This window comes from Panthera leo, chromosome C2, assembly GCF_018350215.1.
Source record: "Panthera leo isolate Ple1 chromosome C2, P.leo_Ple1_pat1.1, whole genome shotgun sequence".
NCBI lineage: Eukaryota > Metazoa > Chordata > Mammalia > Carnivora > Felidae > Panthera > Panthera leo.
In genome coordinates this window covers 83252330-83267905 of record NC_056687.1, presented here as the reverse complement: position 1 = coordinate 83267905, position 15576 = coordinate 83252330, and the positions used below count along the sequence as shown (strand labels likewise).

Below are 15576 nucleotides of genomic sequence, written 5' to 3'. Positions count from 1 at the left end.
ATACAAAACACAGAAATTGTCACAGAAAACAAACATGGAAAGAACTGTCTTAAAATGTTAATACTGTTCTCTCTGTGGTTGGGCTTTCGGGGATTTTTTTCTCTTTTTTATTGTTTTATTTATTTATTTATTTTGAGAGAGAGAGAGAGAGAGAAAGAAAGAGAGAAAGAAAGAAAGAGAGAAAGAAAGAGAGAAAGAAAGAGAGAAAGAAAGAGAGAAAGAAAGAGAGAATCCCCAGCAGGCTATATACTACCAGAACCCAGTGCGGGGCTTGAACTCACAAACTGTGAGATCATGACGTGAGCCGAAATCAAGAGTTGGATGGCCAACCAACTGAGCCATGCAGGCGCCCCTACTTTTTCTCTTTTTTTAATTTTAATTTTTTTAATACTTTTTCATGTTTTCTCTTGTTGATTAGTGTTGCTTTTCCAAAAATTTCTGTTACTTCATGATTGCGGAGCAAAAATAAATCCTCACTGTCACGTCATTGTTTTCATTGTGAAATCTGTCACATCCATTGCTTCCAGCTCTCTGTTTACTGAAGGGGTGGATGTCCTAAGAACTTCCTCCTGTGAGGAAAGGTGAATGCTGAAGAAGGCAGGACTTTCAGAAAGCATCTGATCTTCAGCTTGGCCTTATCTTCCAACTTATTTTAGGATTGCTAAAGATTCACTCCAGCCAATCCAATCCCCAGCAGGCTGTCCTGACGATCCCCAGCCAGCTCAAGCCACTCAGTGTAAATACATCTGGAGGTGTACAGACCATACTGATGCCTGTGAATAAAGGTAAGTCCTTCACCCACGGGTTTCGGCTGCCACCAGGACTGTTGGCAGGGGCGTCTAGGGGGTGGTTCCCAGGCTCCCCTCCCCATTTGGTCTTCCCTTTAGCCATCAGAGTTGTCCTTGGCATTTTGAACTCTGGGACACCCCCAGATGACCCATCGGCTTCTAAATAACTCCCCATTTCTAAAGTTGAGTAGCCGGGGAACATTTTAAGTGTTCAGGAGAGTTCCAAGCTAATTGGATTTTTATTTTCTTAGTGACAAGCCCCCATTTCCACAGTGGAAGATAATAAAAGCTCAGTTACCCTGGTGCTAATAGTAAACAGCCTACCCTACCTTGTCACATCACTGTATTAATAAGGACCTTTTTAATGTACTGAAATTGTTCTTGTGCCTTTAGTCTAAAATGGGGCCATCACCTGGGAGTTAGGTCATCATTAGAATGATTTCTGTATTTCTTACGTCCTCTCCCTTTTTTTCCCTGTTAGTGGTTCAGTCATTTTCTGCCAACAAATCACCTGCCATTCTGCCTGTAGCTTCCCCAAACCCAGTTGTCCCCAGCTCTGCTCCAGCAGCTGTTACAAAAGGTAGGTGTTTCTCACGGTATTTTTGCCCGGAAGTTTCGTGCAAGGTGTTACTGTAATCTAGGTCCCTTCAAGTTTCAGCATCTGTGAATCAGTCCCTTCAGAAATACTTAGAGTATTTTAGAGTAGACCTGACATTGAGGGAAATGCAGAGATGTTTAAAGCAGCATTTCTGTCCTCCAAGAACTTACAATCAGGTTGAACTGAGTTGTAGACAGCAGGCAGTGATTGATAACTCCAGCATAAGTGAGCTGGAAAATGTGAATGTGAAGTGTTTTGGTCTAGGATGTCTGGTCAGGGTTGGTGGGGTGTGGAGTGGGTGTGGAGGTGTAGGACTTTGTGCGGGGCAGGGATTATAACCTAGACTTAAGAAGGGTGAAGCATGTTAAGCTGTGGAGGGGGAAGGGGCGTGCCAGATTGAGGGAGCAGTAGGGTTTGTTTGGGGGAAGTAAACCAATTAGGGGACTCACCTAGGGTGTATCGTTGTAAAGGAGCTTTAGGTGGGGCCAAACTTTGGCAGGCTGGCCAGGGGGACATTTCTGACTACTGAGTAGATTGAGATAGTGCAATGGGTTAGAGCAACACATTTTGAAATCTGTAACATCTGTAATAATGATAGCTACCATGTGTTAAGAGCCTGAAGGATACCAGGAACCTTGCTGGCTACTTTATATATATCACTAATTATCACAGTCCTTCAGGATAGCTATTATGCTCGTATTACAGATGAGGAAAGTGAAGTTTGGAGATAGTAAGTATCTACTTCCCAAATCTTGAAAGTTAAAAAGCAGTGTAGTCAGAATTTGAAGTAGGTCTGCTTCTCAGGCATGCTGGATCTTTCACAGTAGTCTTGAAGAAAGGTGAATTTGTTACTTACAGCATGACCAACTAAAACATGGATTTGCTGATTACAGTCCTTGCCTGTTTTTAAAAAAAGGTTTTTTTTTAACATTATTTATTTTTGAGAGACAGAGCATGAGCGGGGGAGGGGCAGAGAGAAGGAGACACAGAATCCGAAGCAGGATCCAGGCTCTGAGCTGTCAGCACAGAGCCTGATGCGGGGCTCGAACCCACAAACTGAGATCATGACCTGAGCCGATGTCGGATGCTCAGCCGACTGAGCCACCCAGACGCCCCTCCCCTGCCTGTTTTTTAAATAAAAGTAATTGGCACCCAACCATTCCCATTTATTTACATATTATTGGTGGATGCTCTGCCACCTCAGAGTTAATCAGTTGCACCCGGGGTCATATGACCCACAGAGCCTAAAATATTTACTGGTTAGTCCTTTATAGGAAAAGTTTGCCAACCTCTGATCAAAAGATTGCTAATAAAAGAATTGGATTAGTCTGGACCAGTAGTTCTCCTCAATAGTAGCTATATTTCATAGGCCTTCCTCATGCAGATTCTGATTCAGTTAAATTTTTTTTTAGGTTTATTTATTTTGAGAGAGAGAGACAGCGCAAGTGGGGGAAGGGCAGAGAGAGAGGGAGAGAGAGAATCCCAAGCAGGCTCCATGCTGTCTGCCCAGAGCGCGACATGGGGCTCACACTCAGGAAACTGTGAGATCACGACCTGAGCCGAAACCAAGAGTCAGATGCTCAAGCGAATGAGCCACCCAGGCACCCCTGACTCAGTTAATTTTGGACTGGGGTCAGGGCATCTGTTTTTATTTTAATTATAAAATTTTGTATATTGAAATGCAAAGATAATTAGCATACCATTTGATGAGTTTTATTATAAACCCATGTAACCCATTTTCCATTCAAGATACAGAAATTTTCATCACCTTGTGCTCCTTCCAGTCAGTTTCCAACCCCTATAGGCAGCCACTGTTCTGATTTCCCTTAGAATAGACTAGAATAGAATAGTGTGTCTGCTTTTTTTTTAACTTTATATGAATGGGAGCACATGCATTCTTCCACGTCTGGTTTTATTTACTCACCATAATATTTTTCAGATTCATATTTATTGTACCTGAATAGTATTCCACACTGTAGGAATACATCATAATTTGTTTATTCTTTCTCCTATTGGTGGACATTAGAGTTGTTAAAAGTTATTATGTATAAGTTTTTAAGAGCATATGTTTTCATTTCTCTAGTAGAATAGCTGTGTCAACCTAAAAATGCTAACAGTCTAATTCTGTAGTAGTTTGAGGGCCAGATTAATATAAGTGTACTTGCACCTGTAGAACTAGAACTTTTTCTGAGGACTTCCTTCTGTGTCTTTTTTTTTTTTTCTTTTTTTTTTTTTTTTTAGTTTTTTCTTGAGAGAGACAGAGTGTGAATGGGGGAGGGGCAGAGAGAGAGGAAGACCAGAATCTGAAGCAGGCTCCAGGCTCCAGGCTCTGAGCTGTGAGCTGTGAGCACAGAGCCTGACGCGGTGCTTGAACTCACGAACCATGAGATCATGACCTGAGTGGAGGTCAGACGCTTAACCAACTGAGCCACCCAAGCACCCCCTTTCTGTTTCTTGAAGTCTTGAAATCACTAGGGAGTGGGGGAATATATACTGTCAAAAATGAAATTAGCAAGGTCATTTGATACAAGTCAATACATAAAAATTTAATTTTTATGTAGAAATTAAGTGCTAGCAACCTACTAAACAGTTCTGAGAGAAATTAACAAGACCTAAATAAATGGAAGGAGGATATTCCATTATAAACATAATAAATTATAAATACAGTTGACACTTGAACAACACCGGTTTGAACAGTGCAGGCCCCCTTATTACACAGATTTTTTTTGCAATACAGTACTGTAAATGTATTTTCTCTTCCTTATGATTTTCTTAATTTTTTTTGTCTCTAGCTTCATTATGGGAACACAGTATATAATATATACAACATGCAAATATGTATTAATTGTGTTTTTGGTAAGGCTTCCAGTCAGTAGTACGTTGTTAATAGTTAAGTTTTTGGGGAGCCAAAAGTTAAACACATGGATTTTTGACTGAAGGGGGAGGGTTGGCTCTCCAGTCCTGCAAGTTGTTCAGGCCTCAACTAATTTCTTACAAATATGAATAATTATGTTAACTTACTAAAAACATGATGTGTTATGCTTTCTCCCCGCCCCAAAAATGGACAAGCTAAATCTAAAATATACGTGGGAATGCAAAGGCCTAGAGTAGCTGAGGCAGTTTTGAAGAACAAAAAACTAGGGAACTTGGACCATCAGATATATATACACTTTAAAGCTACAGCGAGGGGTGCCTGGGTGGCTCAGTCGGTTGAGCGTCCGACTTCAGCTCAGGTCATGATCTCACAGCTCGTGAGTTCGAGCCCCGCATCAGGCCCTGTGCTGACAGCCTGGAGCCTGCTTCAGATTCTGTGTCTCCCTCTCTCTCTGCCCCTAACCCACTCGCATTCTGTCTCTGTCTCTCTCAAAAATAAAAATAAACATTAAAAAAAATTAAAAAAAAAAAAAAAACTACAGAGATAGGGGCACCTGGGTGGCTCAGTCGGCTAAGCGTCCGACTTCGGCTCAGGTCATGATCTCACAGTTTGTGAGTCTGAGCCCCACATCGGGCTCTGTGCTGACAGCTCAGAGCCTGGAGCCTGCTTCAAATTCTATGTCTCCCTCTCTCTGTTCCTCCCCTGCTCACGCTTGGTCTCTCTCTCCTTCAAAATAAATAAAAGCATTAAAAAAAAAAATTTAAAGCTGCAGAGATAGTGTTGAATTGGTTCAAGAATAAACAGAATAATGGAATGGAAAAGAGAACCCAAAAATAGACTTCCACGTATATGGTCACCTGATTATGACATTCAGTAGGGAAGGGATGTTCATTACCATACATAATGCTGGGTTAATCAGATATATCCATTTGGGAAAACACTGAACCTTACACCATAAACAAAAATTAATTTGAGTTGGATATAGAGCTAAATGTGAAAGGTAAAGCAATAAAGCATCTAGAAGAGAATATCTTCATGACCTTGGGCAAAGGTGCTTTGTAAACAGAACAGGTAAGAAAACTAGCCATAAAAGAAAAGGTCCATAACACTGGGAACCTCACTTCATTAGAGGTACAAAATTAAGAGTGAAAGTCAAGCCACATACTCAAGATAGTGGTGATTGATACATCTAACAAAGGAGTCATAGCTAGAGTATACATACGCAGACCGTCGAAAAATCAATATGAAAAATACGGACACTAATTTTTCTTTAAAGAACGGTGAACAGACACTGCACTGAAGAGGATATCCAGATAGCTCATAAAGATATGCAAAGTTGTTCAATGTCATTAGTCATCAAGGAAATACAAATTAAAGCCATAGTGAAATGCTGTTACATCACCAAATAAAACACTGGCCATTCAAGTTTTGGCAAAGATGTGATGCAGCTGGAACTCACATGCCCTGCTGGTGGGACTAGAAATTGATATAATCACTTTGGAAAGCAGTTTGACATTTTCTGATCTGCCAAACTGCAGGTTAGATTCTAATAAATCTTACATTTATTAGATTAGGTTAGATTTCTAATTAGATTAGATTTCTAATAAATCTTATTAGATTCTAATTAGTAAATCTCCTACATCTGCCCTCCATTCCAGCAAATACACTTCTAGGAAGTGCACACATATGTCCATCCACCAAAAGACATATACAGGAACGTCCATTGCATTGTTGTTTTTAATAGCTAAAAAGATGCTGATGCAAAGGATTATGTGCAGTAAGATTCCAGTTATGTGAAATTCAAAGTGGACAAAAGGTGATTATCTTTGGCAGGGAGGAACTACCAAAAGCATAGGGAGCCTAGTTGAGGACTAGAAATAACTCTATATCTTGATTGGAGTGGTGTACATGGGTGTAGACATAGGTAATTGAACCATACCCTTAATATTTGTACATTTTTTGCAAGCTATGTATCAATAAAAAGGAAGAGAGATGTATAGAGATGTATTAGTAGATCTCATTTGTAGACTCTTGTTAGATAGGAAAGTACTGAAGGATGTTAAGTATGGAAATGACACTAAAAAGGTCACTTAGGAAAATTTTCTGGTCCGGATATGCAAGGTGAGTTGAAAGGGAAGGATTAAAGGCAAGGAAGCTGATGCAGAAGCAGAAAGTGTGTGGTCATGGTTTCTTGACGAAAAAGACGCAGAAATACAGGGAGACACATGCACCTGAGACCTTGCTATCTTCTGTCAGTAGATTTAGTAAGATTAAAGCCTAATGTGATTGGCTTGGTTATTTCCAAGCACAGCAGATCTGAATTTTGCTTATGCCTTGTGTCTCAGAACACTAAGATAATGCTGAAAGTTGATAAACTTAGCTGGAGAGATGATATCCAATAGGATATTAGAACATGCCAGCATTGTATTTTAATGTGTGTGTGTGTGTGTGAGTGTGTGTGCATGTGCGTGTGCGCATGGGCACGCACGCGAGAGAGAGAGAGATGGGGGGGATTTCACATAGTGGTGTGGTTGGCCCTTTAAGAAATATATAAAAAGCCATTTTATTGCCCGCCTTGTCATGAGCCTAGAGTTGCTCCCCCTGAGACCCAGAGTAACAGTTCTTCCCTTGTCTGCTGATCCTGTGATGATGGGTGCCATCTCAGTCCCCTAGCTGTGTCTCTGCAGCAGCTGCTGTGGCAGTTTCCTCCCTGAGTTTCAGTGGAAGAGCTTTTGTTTCTGCCTGCACATGTCCTTCCGTCATTGAAGGCTTACAGCTCTCTTTTGTTGCTCTTCCCTTGTAGTAAAGACTGAACCAGAAACGCCTGGGCCAGGCTGCCTCTCTCAGGAGGGTCAGACACCAGTGAAAACAGAAGAAAGTTCTGAACTGGGAAACTATGTCATTAAGTAATTATTTCAGTCCTTTCTAAGGGAGTTGTGATTTTGGTGTTTTTATGATACTTTTTAAAACCCGTTCCTGTGACAGCTGAGTATGTGCAGAGTTGTGTGTGTATAGAAGTAAGCCCCTTGATGGGTGGGACCTTCTGTCCATGTGCAGTTGAACAAGTGTTTCCGCTTGATGCACAGCTCAGGAGTCTTCAGTTAATACACTGATGTCATCTAAGGGCGGGAGGCACTGGATTTGTTGCCTTGGAAGCCTCAGGTGGTACAGATCTCCCTCCAGTGGAGCTTGACAACATGTACTTTCTTTGCTGAATCCTTGGGTATGAAATTTCTGTGGGGTAATTACTCAGGTGTGTATACATTTTATGTCTGAGTATCCATACACCTGCCTGACTTAAACAGCTGCCTTTTCATGGGCCATACACAGTCATTGCTTTTTCTAAAAACATTTCATGAGATTTTCTAATTTCCAAATTGGGAACCCACCTCTGCCCGTGTATTTTGAAGCATGTCAAATTACTGGGGACAATAGAAACAGCCACTTTCACATGATAGGTGACAGCATGAGCTGTAATAACCCTAAGAATAGGCATTTGAATATAGAAAATTTTCTGCTCTAGTAGCATTGAATTGAAAAAGGTATGTGATTATTTAATTTTAAAACATAAAATTAAACATATTTGTGTAATTTGCCATTCCTGGGGTCTCATCTGGTTTATGTTTAAAAGGCTATCCATGAAAGGAAAGACCTGCCTAGTACAATTCGTTATGTTTTAATTCCCTTGGAAAGAGGATATGTACATAAATTCGTGTGTGTATGTGTATGTGTGTATGTGTGTATATATATGTGGCTAGAAACCACTGTGTGTGTTTACTACCTTAATCTTTTTTTTTATTCTCAGGATAGACCATTTAGAGACTATCCAGCAACTCTTAACAGCAGTGGTAAAGAAGATTCCCTTAATCACTGCAAAAAGTAAGATAATTATACTGAATATATGGATGCATTTTTAAAGCTGTGAACTACTTGGTTTATTGAGTCAACTTAAATCATATTGTAGTGTAAATTAATACTGATGTAGTAGTTATCTTAGGAGGTTTTAGTTACAACTATAGTTCATTTGCAGGATTTTAGAATTCATAATATCTTGGTCAACCAGTTGGCCTTTTACTGTTAACACTATGATCTATGGAAGGAATTTTTTACATTTGTTGTATGTAAATCTTAGTAAATCTGTTGTATAAAACTGCATTAGTTTTTAATGCTTATTAAGGCAGATTAGTCTTTGCCTGCAATGTGCCAGACTCTGTGCAGGCTCAGTACATTTACTGTCTCTTGTGGGATAGGTGGTATTATCTCCATTTTACAGATGAGAAAACCAAGGCTAAGTAACTTACTCAAAGATCACTAGCAGTGGGTAGTGAGGGAGGATACTAACCTAGGTCTGACTCTAAAGCCATTAATCTTTTATCCCTCACGATCCCTCACTTTGTACAAATGCACAGTTGTCAAGACTCCCCAACAGTGAAGTCTGTTCTGTCACTACCCATCGTCAACAAGACTGAAAAACTTGCCTCTCAGTTCTTTGGACAGAATCAGCTGCCTTTAGGGGGCAGATAGCCTGTTGATACTCAGGCGTACGCTCTTGGGCAAGATGACTACGAACATTTAAACTTCCTTTTTTTTTTTTTTTTTTTTAAAGTTTATTTATTTATTTTTGAGAGGGAGAGGGAGAGGGAGGGAGGGGCAGAGAGAGAGGGATAGTCCCAAGCAAGCTATATGCCATCAGCACAGAGCCCGATGCGGGGCTTGAACTCATGAACTGTGAGATCATGACCTGAGCCGAAATCAAGAGCTGACATTCAACCAGCTGAGCCACCCAGGCACCTTGCAAACATTTATAGGGAAGGGATGAAATAGATTATCATGTTACATTCATGGGAATATGAAAATGACAGGCCAAGTACAGCCTGCCCTGCTTATTTTTTTCTTTTCTTTTCTTTTTTTTAATTTTTTTTATTTTGATGTTTTATTTTATTTTTGACAGAGACAGAGGGTAAGCAGGGGAGGGGCAGAGAGAGAGAGAAAGGAAGACACAGAATCGGAAGCAGGCTCCAGGCTCCGAGCTGTCAGCACAGAGCCCGACGCGGGGCTCGAACTCACGGACCGTGAGATCATGACCTGAGCTGAAGTCGGATGTTTAACCAACTGAGCCACCCAGGCGCCCCCCTGCTTATTTTTTTCTAACAGCAAAGAAATTACCTCTTTTTTTCTTGGTTGAAGTCAGGGGGGGTCATTCTCAGGTAGTTCAAAGGAAACTTTCAGGGACATTTTCCTAGCCTGGCAGAAAAAAAATCAGAAATCTGTTTTTTATTTTTACTTAAAAAAAATTTTTTTTAATGTTTATTTTTGAGAGAGACTGCACACGAGCGGAGGGGCAGAGAGCGAGGGAGACACAGAATCTGAAACAGGTTCTAGGCTCTGAGCTGTCAGCACAGAGCCCAACATGGAGCTCAAACCCACGGACTGTGAGATCATGACCTGAGCTGAAGTTGGATGCTTAACCGACTGAGCCACCCCGGTGCCCCAAAAATGTTTTTTAAAAACTTAGATACAAATATAGAATACTAGAACTGGAAGGCAGGTTAGAGACTATCTGTCCCAATGGTCTCATTTTACAGATCAGAGAACTGAAGCCAGAGGGGTGCTATAGGATGCCTGACACCACTTAGTGAGTTCATGGCAAGGCCAGGGCTAGACCTCAGACCTCATGTCCCTAGTGGAGTGCCATCTCCACTGATTTGAATAGGTAGTCGACTGCCATGAAGGTTGCTCTGCCAAAGAAGCCGATTTCCCAGAGACTAATGTTGTTTTGAGTACACACCAGTAATAAGATGCCTTCTCTTTTAAGGAGAAGCTCTCTCTCTGTGTTAGTGAGGAACGTATATCCATTTTGCCCAGTAAGGAATGTATATCCAATAAATAGGTCTAAAGAAACTTTGGGACATATCCCTCGCAGATAAGGTTTGATTTAAATCATACCAACTTTATTCATAGAGTTTGCTGGATATGTGCATTCTAGGTGAAGATGCCAGCTGTTTTTCTGCGAAGTCTGTGGAGCAGTATTATGGCTGGAACATTGGAAAAAGGAGAGCTGCTGAGGTAATCCTTTGTCTGCCTATTTGTGATGCAGGCTGCCACTGAGTCTGGGAAGAAAATAACCAGAACACATGTGCATTCAGGCTGCTTCCATAAACCTTGTCTTCTGGAACAGTGACAAAATTTGCAACATATTTTATTAAATATTTGGTGGTAGAATTTTTTCCTCCATTAAAAATCTCATTTTTTAAACACTTGGAGCTAGCCTTTGAAAGGTCTACTTGTTTATCCTGCATTGGTAAAAATCTCTAAAAATCTTATATGTATTTCAGTATATTAAAATGAAACCAGGTATTTGTTGATTACTTCCAATGCAGCAGCTCCTATGCCAGATGATGGGGTTACAGGAGAAATTGGCACGTGTGAAGGCATGCTCTGAGGAAGTTGGTGTGATGGGTTTGGGGAAGACTGGGGGAAAAGGGCAGTAGGAGACCATGGGTTGAGACCAGGTGAAGAGCCTAGGAGTTTCATTGTTATTTCATAAACATCTGATATATATCTGATACCTGATATATATTAAAAAAAAAATTTTTTTTAATGTTTATTCATTTTTGAGAGAGATAAAAGACCGAACACGATGGGGGGGGCGGGGGGGCAAAGACAGAGGGAGACACAGAATCCAAAGCAGTCTCCAGGGTCCGATCTGTCAGCACAGAGCCCGATGTGGGGTTCGAACCCAAGAGCTGTGAGATCATGACCTGAGCCAAAGTCAGATGCTTAACTGGCTGAGCCTCCCAGGTGCCCCTCCTTTACTTCCTTTAAAAACTTTTAGGGGTGCCTGGGTGGCTCAGTCAGTTGAGCCAGGCTCAGGTCATGATCTCACTTGTGGGTTTGAGCCCCGCATCAGGCTCTGTGCTGACAGCCCAGAGCCTGGAGCCTGCTTCGGATTCTGTGTCTCCCTCTTTCTCTGCCCCTCCCCTGCTCACGCTCTGTCTCTCAAAATAAATAAACATTTAAAGAAAAAAATTTTTTTAACTTTTAAACACAATCAGATTTAAAAAAAAATAATTCTGACAAGTTAGCATGGTAATTTACAGTTGAATGATTTATTTTAACACATTGCTAAGTTGAAATTGATTATGGTTCAAAAAAATATTTTTTTAAGTGGCAAAGAGCAATGACAATGCGAAAAGTCTTACAAGAAATACTGGAGAAGAATCCAAGATTTCACCACCTGACTCCCCTTAAAACCAAGCACATTGCTCACTGGTGTCGCTGCCATGGCTATACCCCACCTGATCCTGAGACACTGAGGAGCGACGGGGACTCTATTGAGGATGTGCTGACCCAAATCGACAGTGAGCCAGGTACACCTTTGGTGGGGCTCACTGGGCACCATCAGTAGCCCGAGAGGTGTTTCCGTGGAACACGCTCTCATCCCTTCAGCCTCCATGGTTCTTGGACCACTTCAACCCCAGAGGACTTGAAGAGCCACCTTAAAGAACATGAGCATTTGCTCACCTGTAGCTGTGTGTCCTGTCCTCCCCTGCCCCAGCCAGGAATGTTCCAGCCTGTGACATACAGCAGGCACACAGTTAGATCATTTCTTCTTTGAAGACTTTCCTAACCCACCTCCTTTCCTCCAGATAGAACTGACTTCTCCTTCCTTTGTAACCTTGCAACCACTCGTAGACAAGTCTACCCAATCTCCTTGAAGATGGAGTTGCTGCCTTATCCATTACTTTATTTCCAGACCTAGCTAGGAAGTGCAGCACCCAGCATTGGAGGCTCAGCTGGAAACAACTAATAATGTTGCAGACAGGATGAATTGTTTTATGGTAAAGAAACCAAGAGTTGTGCTGTATGGGGTGGGAGCAGGGCATAAAAGATATTTTGAGTTTTACCTTAATAAGAAAGGTTGTTTTCTCCTCCCAGCCCTACACTACTTGTGTAGAAAAGCAGAAGCGCCACCTCCCACTCTGAGGGAGCCTGGGATCCAGGGACAGTGTGGGAGACCTTTGAGACACAAGTTCAGTGTTCTCCCTGAAGCTGTCCAGAGAGCCCTCATGCAGGACGACCTCTCCTTCCTCTGAAATCCAGCAGCATTTAGTATCAAACCTTCACAGTTTGTCAGAAAGAAATATCTAAGTTCTTTGCAGGACAGAAACCATACTGATTATCTCCATACCTCATTGGTGGCATACATGAAGCACCATACTTTACATATACAATGCTTTCTGTTAATATGGCCGATTAATTTGTAAGTACCCAGTCAGTGAAGCAAAATAAGCCAGGAGCTGGTGCCCTGCCACCACCCTGCTAGGCACCCCTAAGCCCGTTGTAAGATTCCCAGGTCCTCCTCTTCTGGCTTTCAAGTTCTAATGCTCTTTGTTAGACTTTGTGTAAATCGACTTATTAAAAATGAAAATGTTAACAGTACTTAACCTCTGAGCAGTGAGAGGTGCTCATGTGGGTGATTTTTATTTTCTTCACTGTGCACTTTTAAGTTTTCCAGATTTAAGATATGAAAATCAGTTACTCATTAGCATTTGGGGCTTGAGGGGATGGCCTAGTTTTGGGTGGCGTAAGTCAGAATTGTGTAGTGTCTGCTTTGTCTTAGATTGCAGTCACATCACATATACATTAACATGAGATGCCGGTCTCTGTGCTTGTCTGTCTCATGAATCACTAGTTCTCACAGTTACAGATCCATAGAATTCTAGAACTGGAGAGAAGGTCAGCTCCCCTGATACTCATCCCTTCTTCTCTGGGTCTCAGACTGTTGGTCTTACAGAGATGGAAAGTCCTTTTCTTTTGCCACCACAACTGCCCTAAGACTAAGTACCTCTCATTTAGAGTGCCCGTCGTCATTCTCCTCTGCGGACAGCCTCTGCCGGAAGCTGGAGGACCTACAGCAGTTCCAGAAAAGAGAGCCGGAGAATGAAGAGGAGGTGGATATCCTCAGCCTCCCAGAGCCATTAAAGATCAACGTCAAAAAAGAACAGGAAGAGAAGCAGGAAGAAATGAAGTTGTACCTGCCACCCACACTGGGGTCTGAATTTATTGGTGACATCACACAGAAGGTAGGGGCTGTGGCCTGTTGTGTTTTTTGGTCACAAACCAGGTGCTTCATACTCAGACCCTCAGCTTTATAAACCGACAACCAGACTTTCCTGTCTGAAATGTGTGAGTCACTTGTGCCTGACGGACTTGGGTTATGCTCTCTGGGTGTCCCCTTTGCTACATCAGGGCAGGAAAACTAATTACATGTGGAAGGTTGCTTGCTGGCCGTGGAACTGAAGCAGAGGCAGCTAGGTGTAGACACTTTCTACTTTCATCTTTGCTCTCATTCGCCTCGGTATAGAAGCACCTCTCCCTCCTGAGGCACGCGGTAATATTGCCAAGTGGTACTTGAGAGGGTCAGCTCGCCCTAACATCTTATAGCCCCCACGTGCCCTGCCTGTGGTGTGGGTGTGGCACACACACTACCCTGCGGTACTGGAGACAGTTCTCTCTCCTCCTCTGGTGGAGCTCAGCTGCTCTTCAGCATCTGTCACCTGTACTTGGGACCCAGAGGGGAAGAGTCTTTCTTTACAGGAGAAAATGCCAGATGGGGCAAGACACAGTCTCCAGGTATATGTTCATCACCTTTTGCAAACAGGGCCTGAAGTCTGATTCTAGGCTTTCCAGTGTCTTAATCCTACACTCAGAATTCGTGGCAATTCTGACCATGATCTTCATGAAGGAGATTTGGGGGTAAAAGCAGGATTATAATAGTATTTTTTAACAACCACTCAGAAACAAAGAGAAATAGGATAGCGTATTCTTCCAGTTGTTACATTTTGTGTTACTTCCCCTGAGTTTTGTCCAGATTGCTTGAGAGTTATTCTTTCAACTGGACATCCCTTTGGGTATCCAAGAAGTGTGCTTGTTTGGAGAGAGGTTGTTTGTAGGGTAGAAGGAGGAACAAATGGCTTTCTTCTCCTTTTCCAGATTGGGATCACCCTGCAGCCCGTGGCACTTCACAAGAACGTGTATGCGTCTGTGGTAGAGGACATGATTTTAAAGGTGGGTGCCTGCTGGCAGCAGAGGGCCCATGAGCTGCCTCCAGGGGCTGAAGCACTGAGGTGCCAGCCAGGCAGGATAGTCTGGGTCCCAGGCTGTTTTGAATAAGGGACAAAGGCAGAAATGGAACATCGGAGATAAGTTTTTTCATCTTATTCAGGCTTAACATTTCCTCTTTTTTTTCCTCCTTCTGATTTTTAAATGAACTAAATCATGGGTCTTCTGAGTGTTAAAGCATCTCCAAGAGTTTTTGCGCTGGTGTCACTCTAATGATACTTCTTAGTGCCTTTTGAAGCATTCTGAGGTGAGCATGCTCTCAAAGCAAAGCCTTGGGTTTTCTCCATATGTCACAGCAACAGAGAAATAACCACAGCCGTGCCCTCCCTGGGCAAGAGGATGACAAAATTGCTTCCTTACCTGGCCTAAAGCAGCTCCTTTCCTGATGGACCCCTCTCGCAGCAGATATCACTCACAAATAACCCTCACCTGTTTTTTCCTTAAAAAACAGTGTCTGATTAATGAACGTTATCCCCATTCAAAATTTCTCAGAATCATGGGCTCTATTGTTGTGAGCTAATATTCGTGGTCTGTTACTTGAACGTTGAGTTTTTTCTTAAGGACTTTTGATCCTGAGATACAGTTGTTTTCCAAGTTTTGTGTATGGGACGGGGTCAGATGTGTCCCTTCTTACCAGCAGGCAGGTGGCCGTTTCTGAGAGTAATCACGTCTTCTGTCATAGGCCACAGAGCAGCTGGTGAACGACATCCTGAGACAGGCTTTGGCAGTTGGATACCAGACAGCATCTCACAACAGGTACTCCTATCTCTTTAGTCCGTGGTACTAGGTTTACAGATCTTTCCTGACAGTTGAGTTGCCCATCCAAAGGTTTTATACTTACTGAAATCAATCCAGTTGGAGATGGAGGTGGCCGTGCTTGGGACATTCTCAGAGGTAGACAGGCTCAGGGGTCTGCTTGGTCATTTTGAGAGACTCTCTCGTTGTGAAAGCTCACTGTTTCCCCAAGGTCTGTATCTTTCCAGTCACTACTTCAGACACACTGTTCCAACACTACAGGGTTGAACAAATACCAACTCTTTGCAATTAAAGATAATAATACTGTCTGTTATGTGTCAGATGTTGGAGTCACACATTGCATATGTTACCTGATTTATTTTCCATTGGAGAACTGTAACCCTGTTTTTAGAAGTCAGGAATCTGGGCTTTGAAAGTTAGTGTTCCCTGCCTTT

At 42.2% G+C, this 15576-nt stretch overlaps 1 protein-coding gene across 4 annotated transcripts in view; it reads left to right on the top strand.

Moving 5' to 3' along the window:
• Positions 1-15576, top strand: part of YEATS2 (YEATS domain containing 2) — a 114069-nt gene that overhangs the window by 95747 nt on the left and 2746 nt on the right. For all 4 annotated transcript variants that reach the window (XM_042954939.1, XM_042954941.1, XM_042954942.1 and 1 more), the window contains exons 22-30: positions 657-785; positions 1270-1368; positions 7065-7167; positions 8067-8140; positions 10248-10327; positions 11430-11631; positions 13121-13347; positions 14258-14332; positions 15069-15142. In XM_042954939.1, the coding sequence (XP_042810873.1) occupies positions 657-785; positions 1270-1368; positions 7065-7167; positions 8067-8140; positions 10248-10327; positions 11430-11631; positions 13121-13347; positions 14258-14332; positions 15069-15142 (1063 nt within the window). The remainder of the gene's footprint in view (positions 1-656; positions 786-1269; positions 1369-7064; positions 7168-8066; positions 8141-10247; positions 10328-11429; positions 11632-13120; positions 13348-14257; positions 14333-15068; positions 15143-15576) is intronic.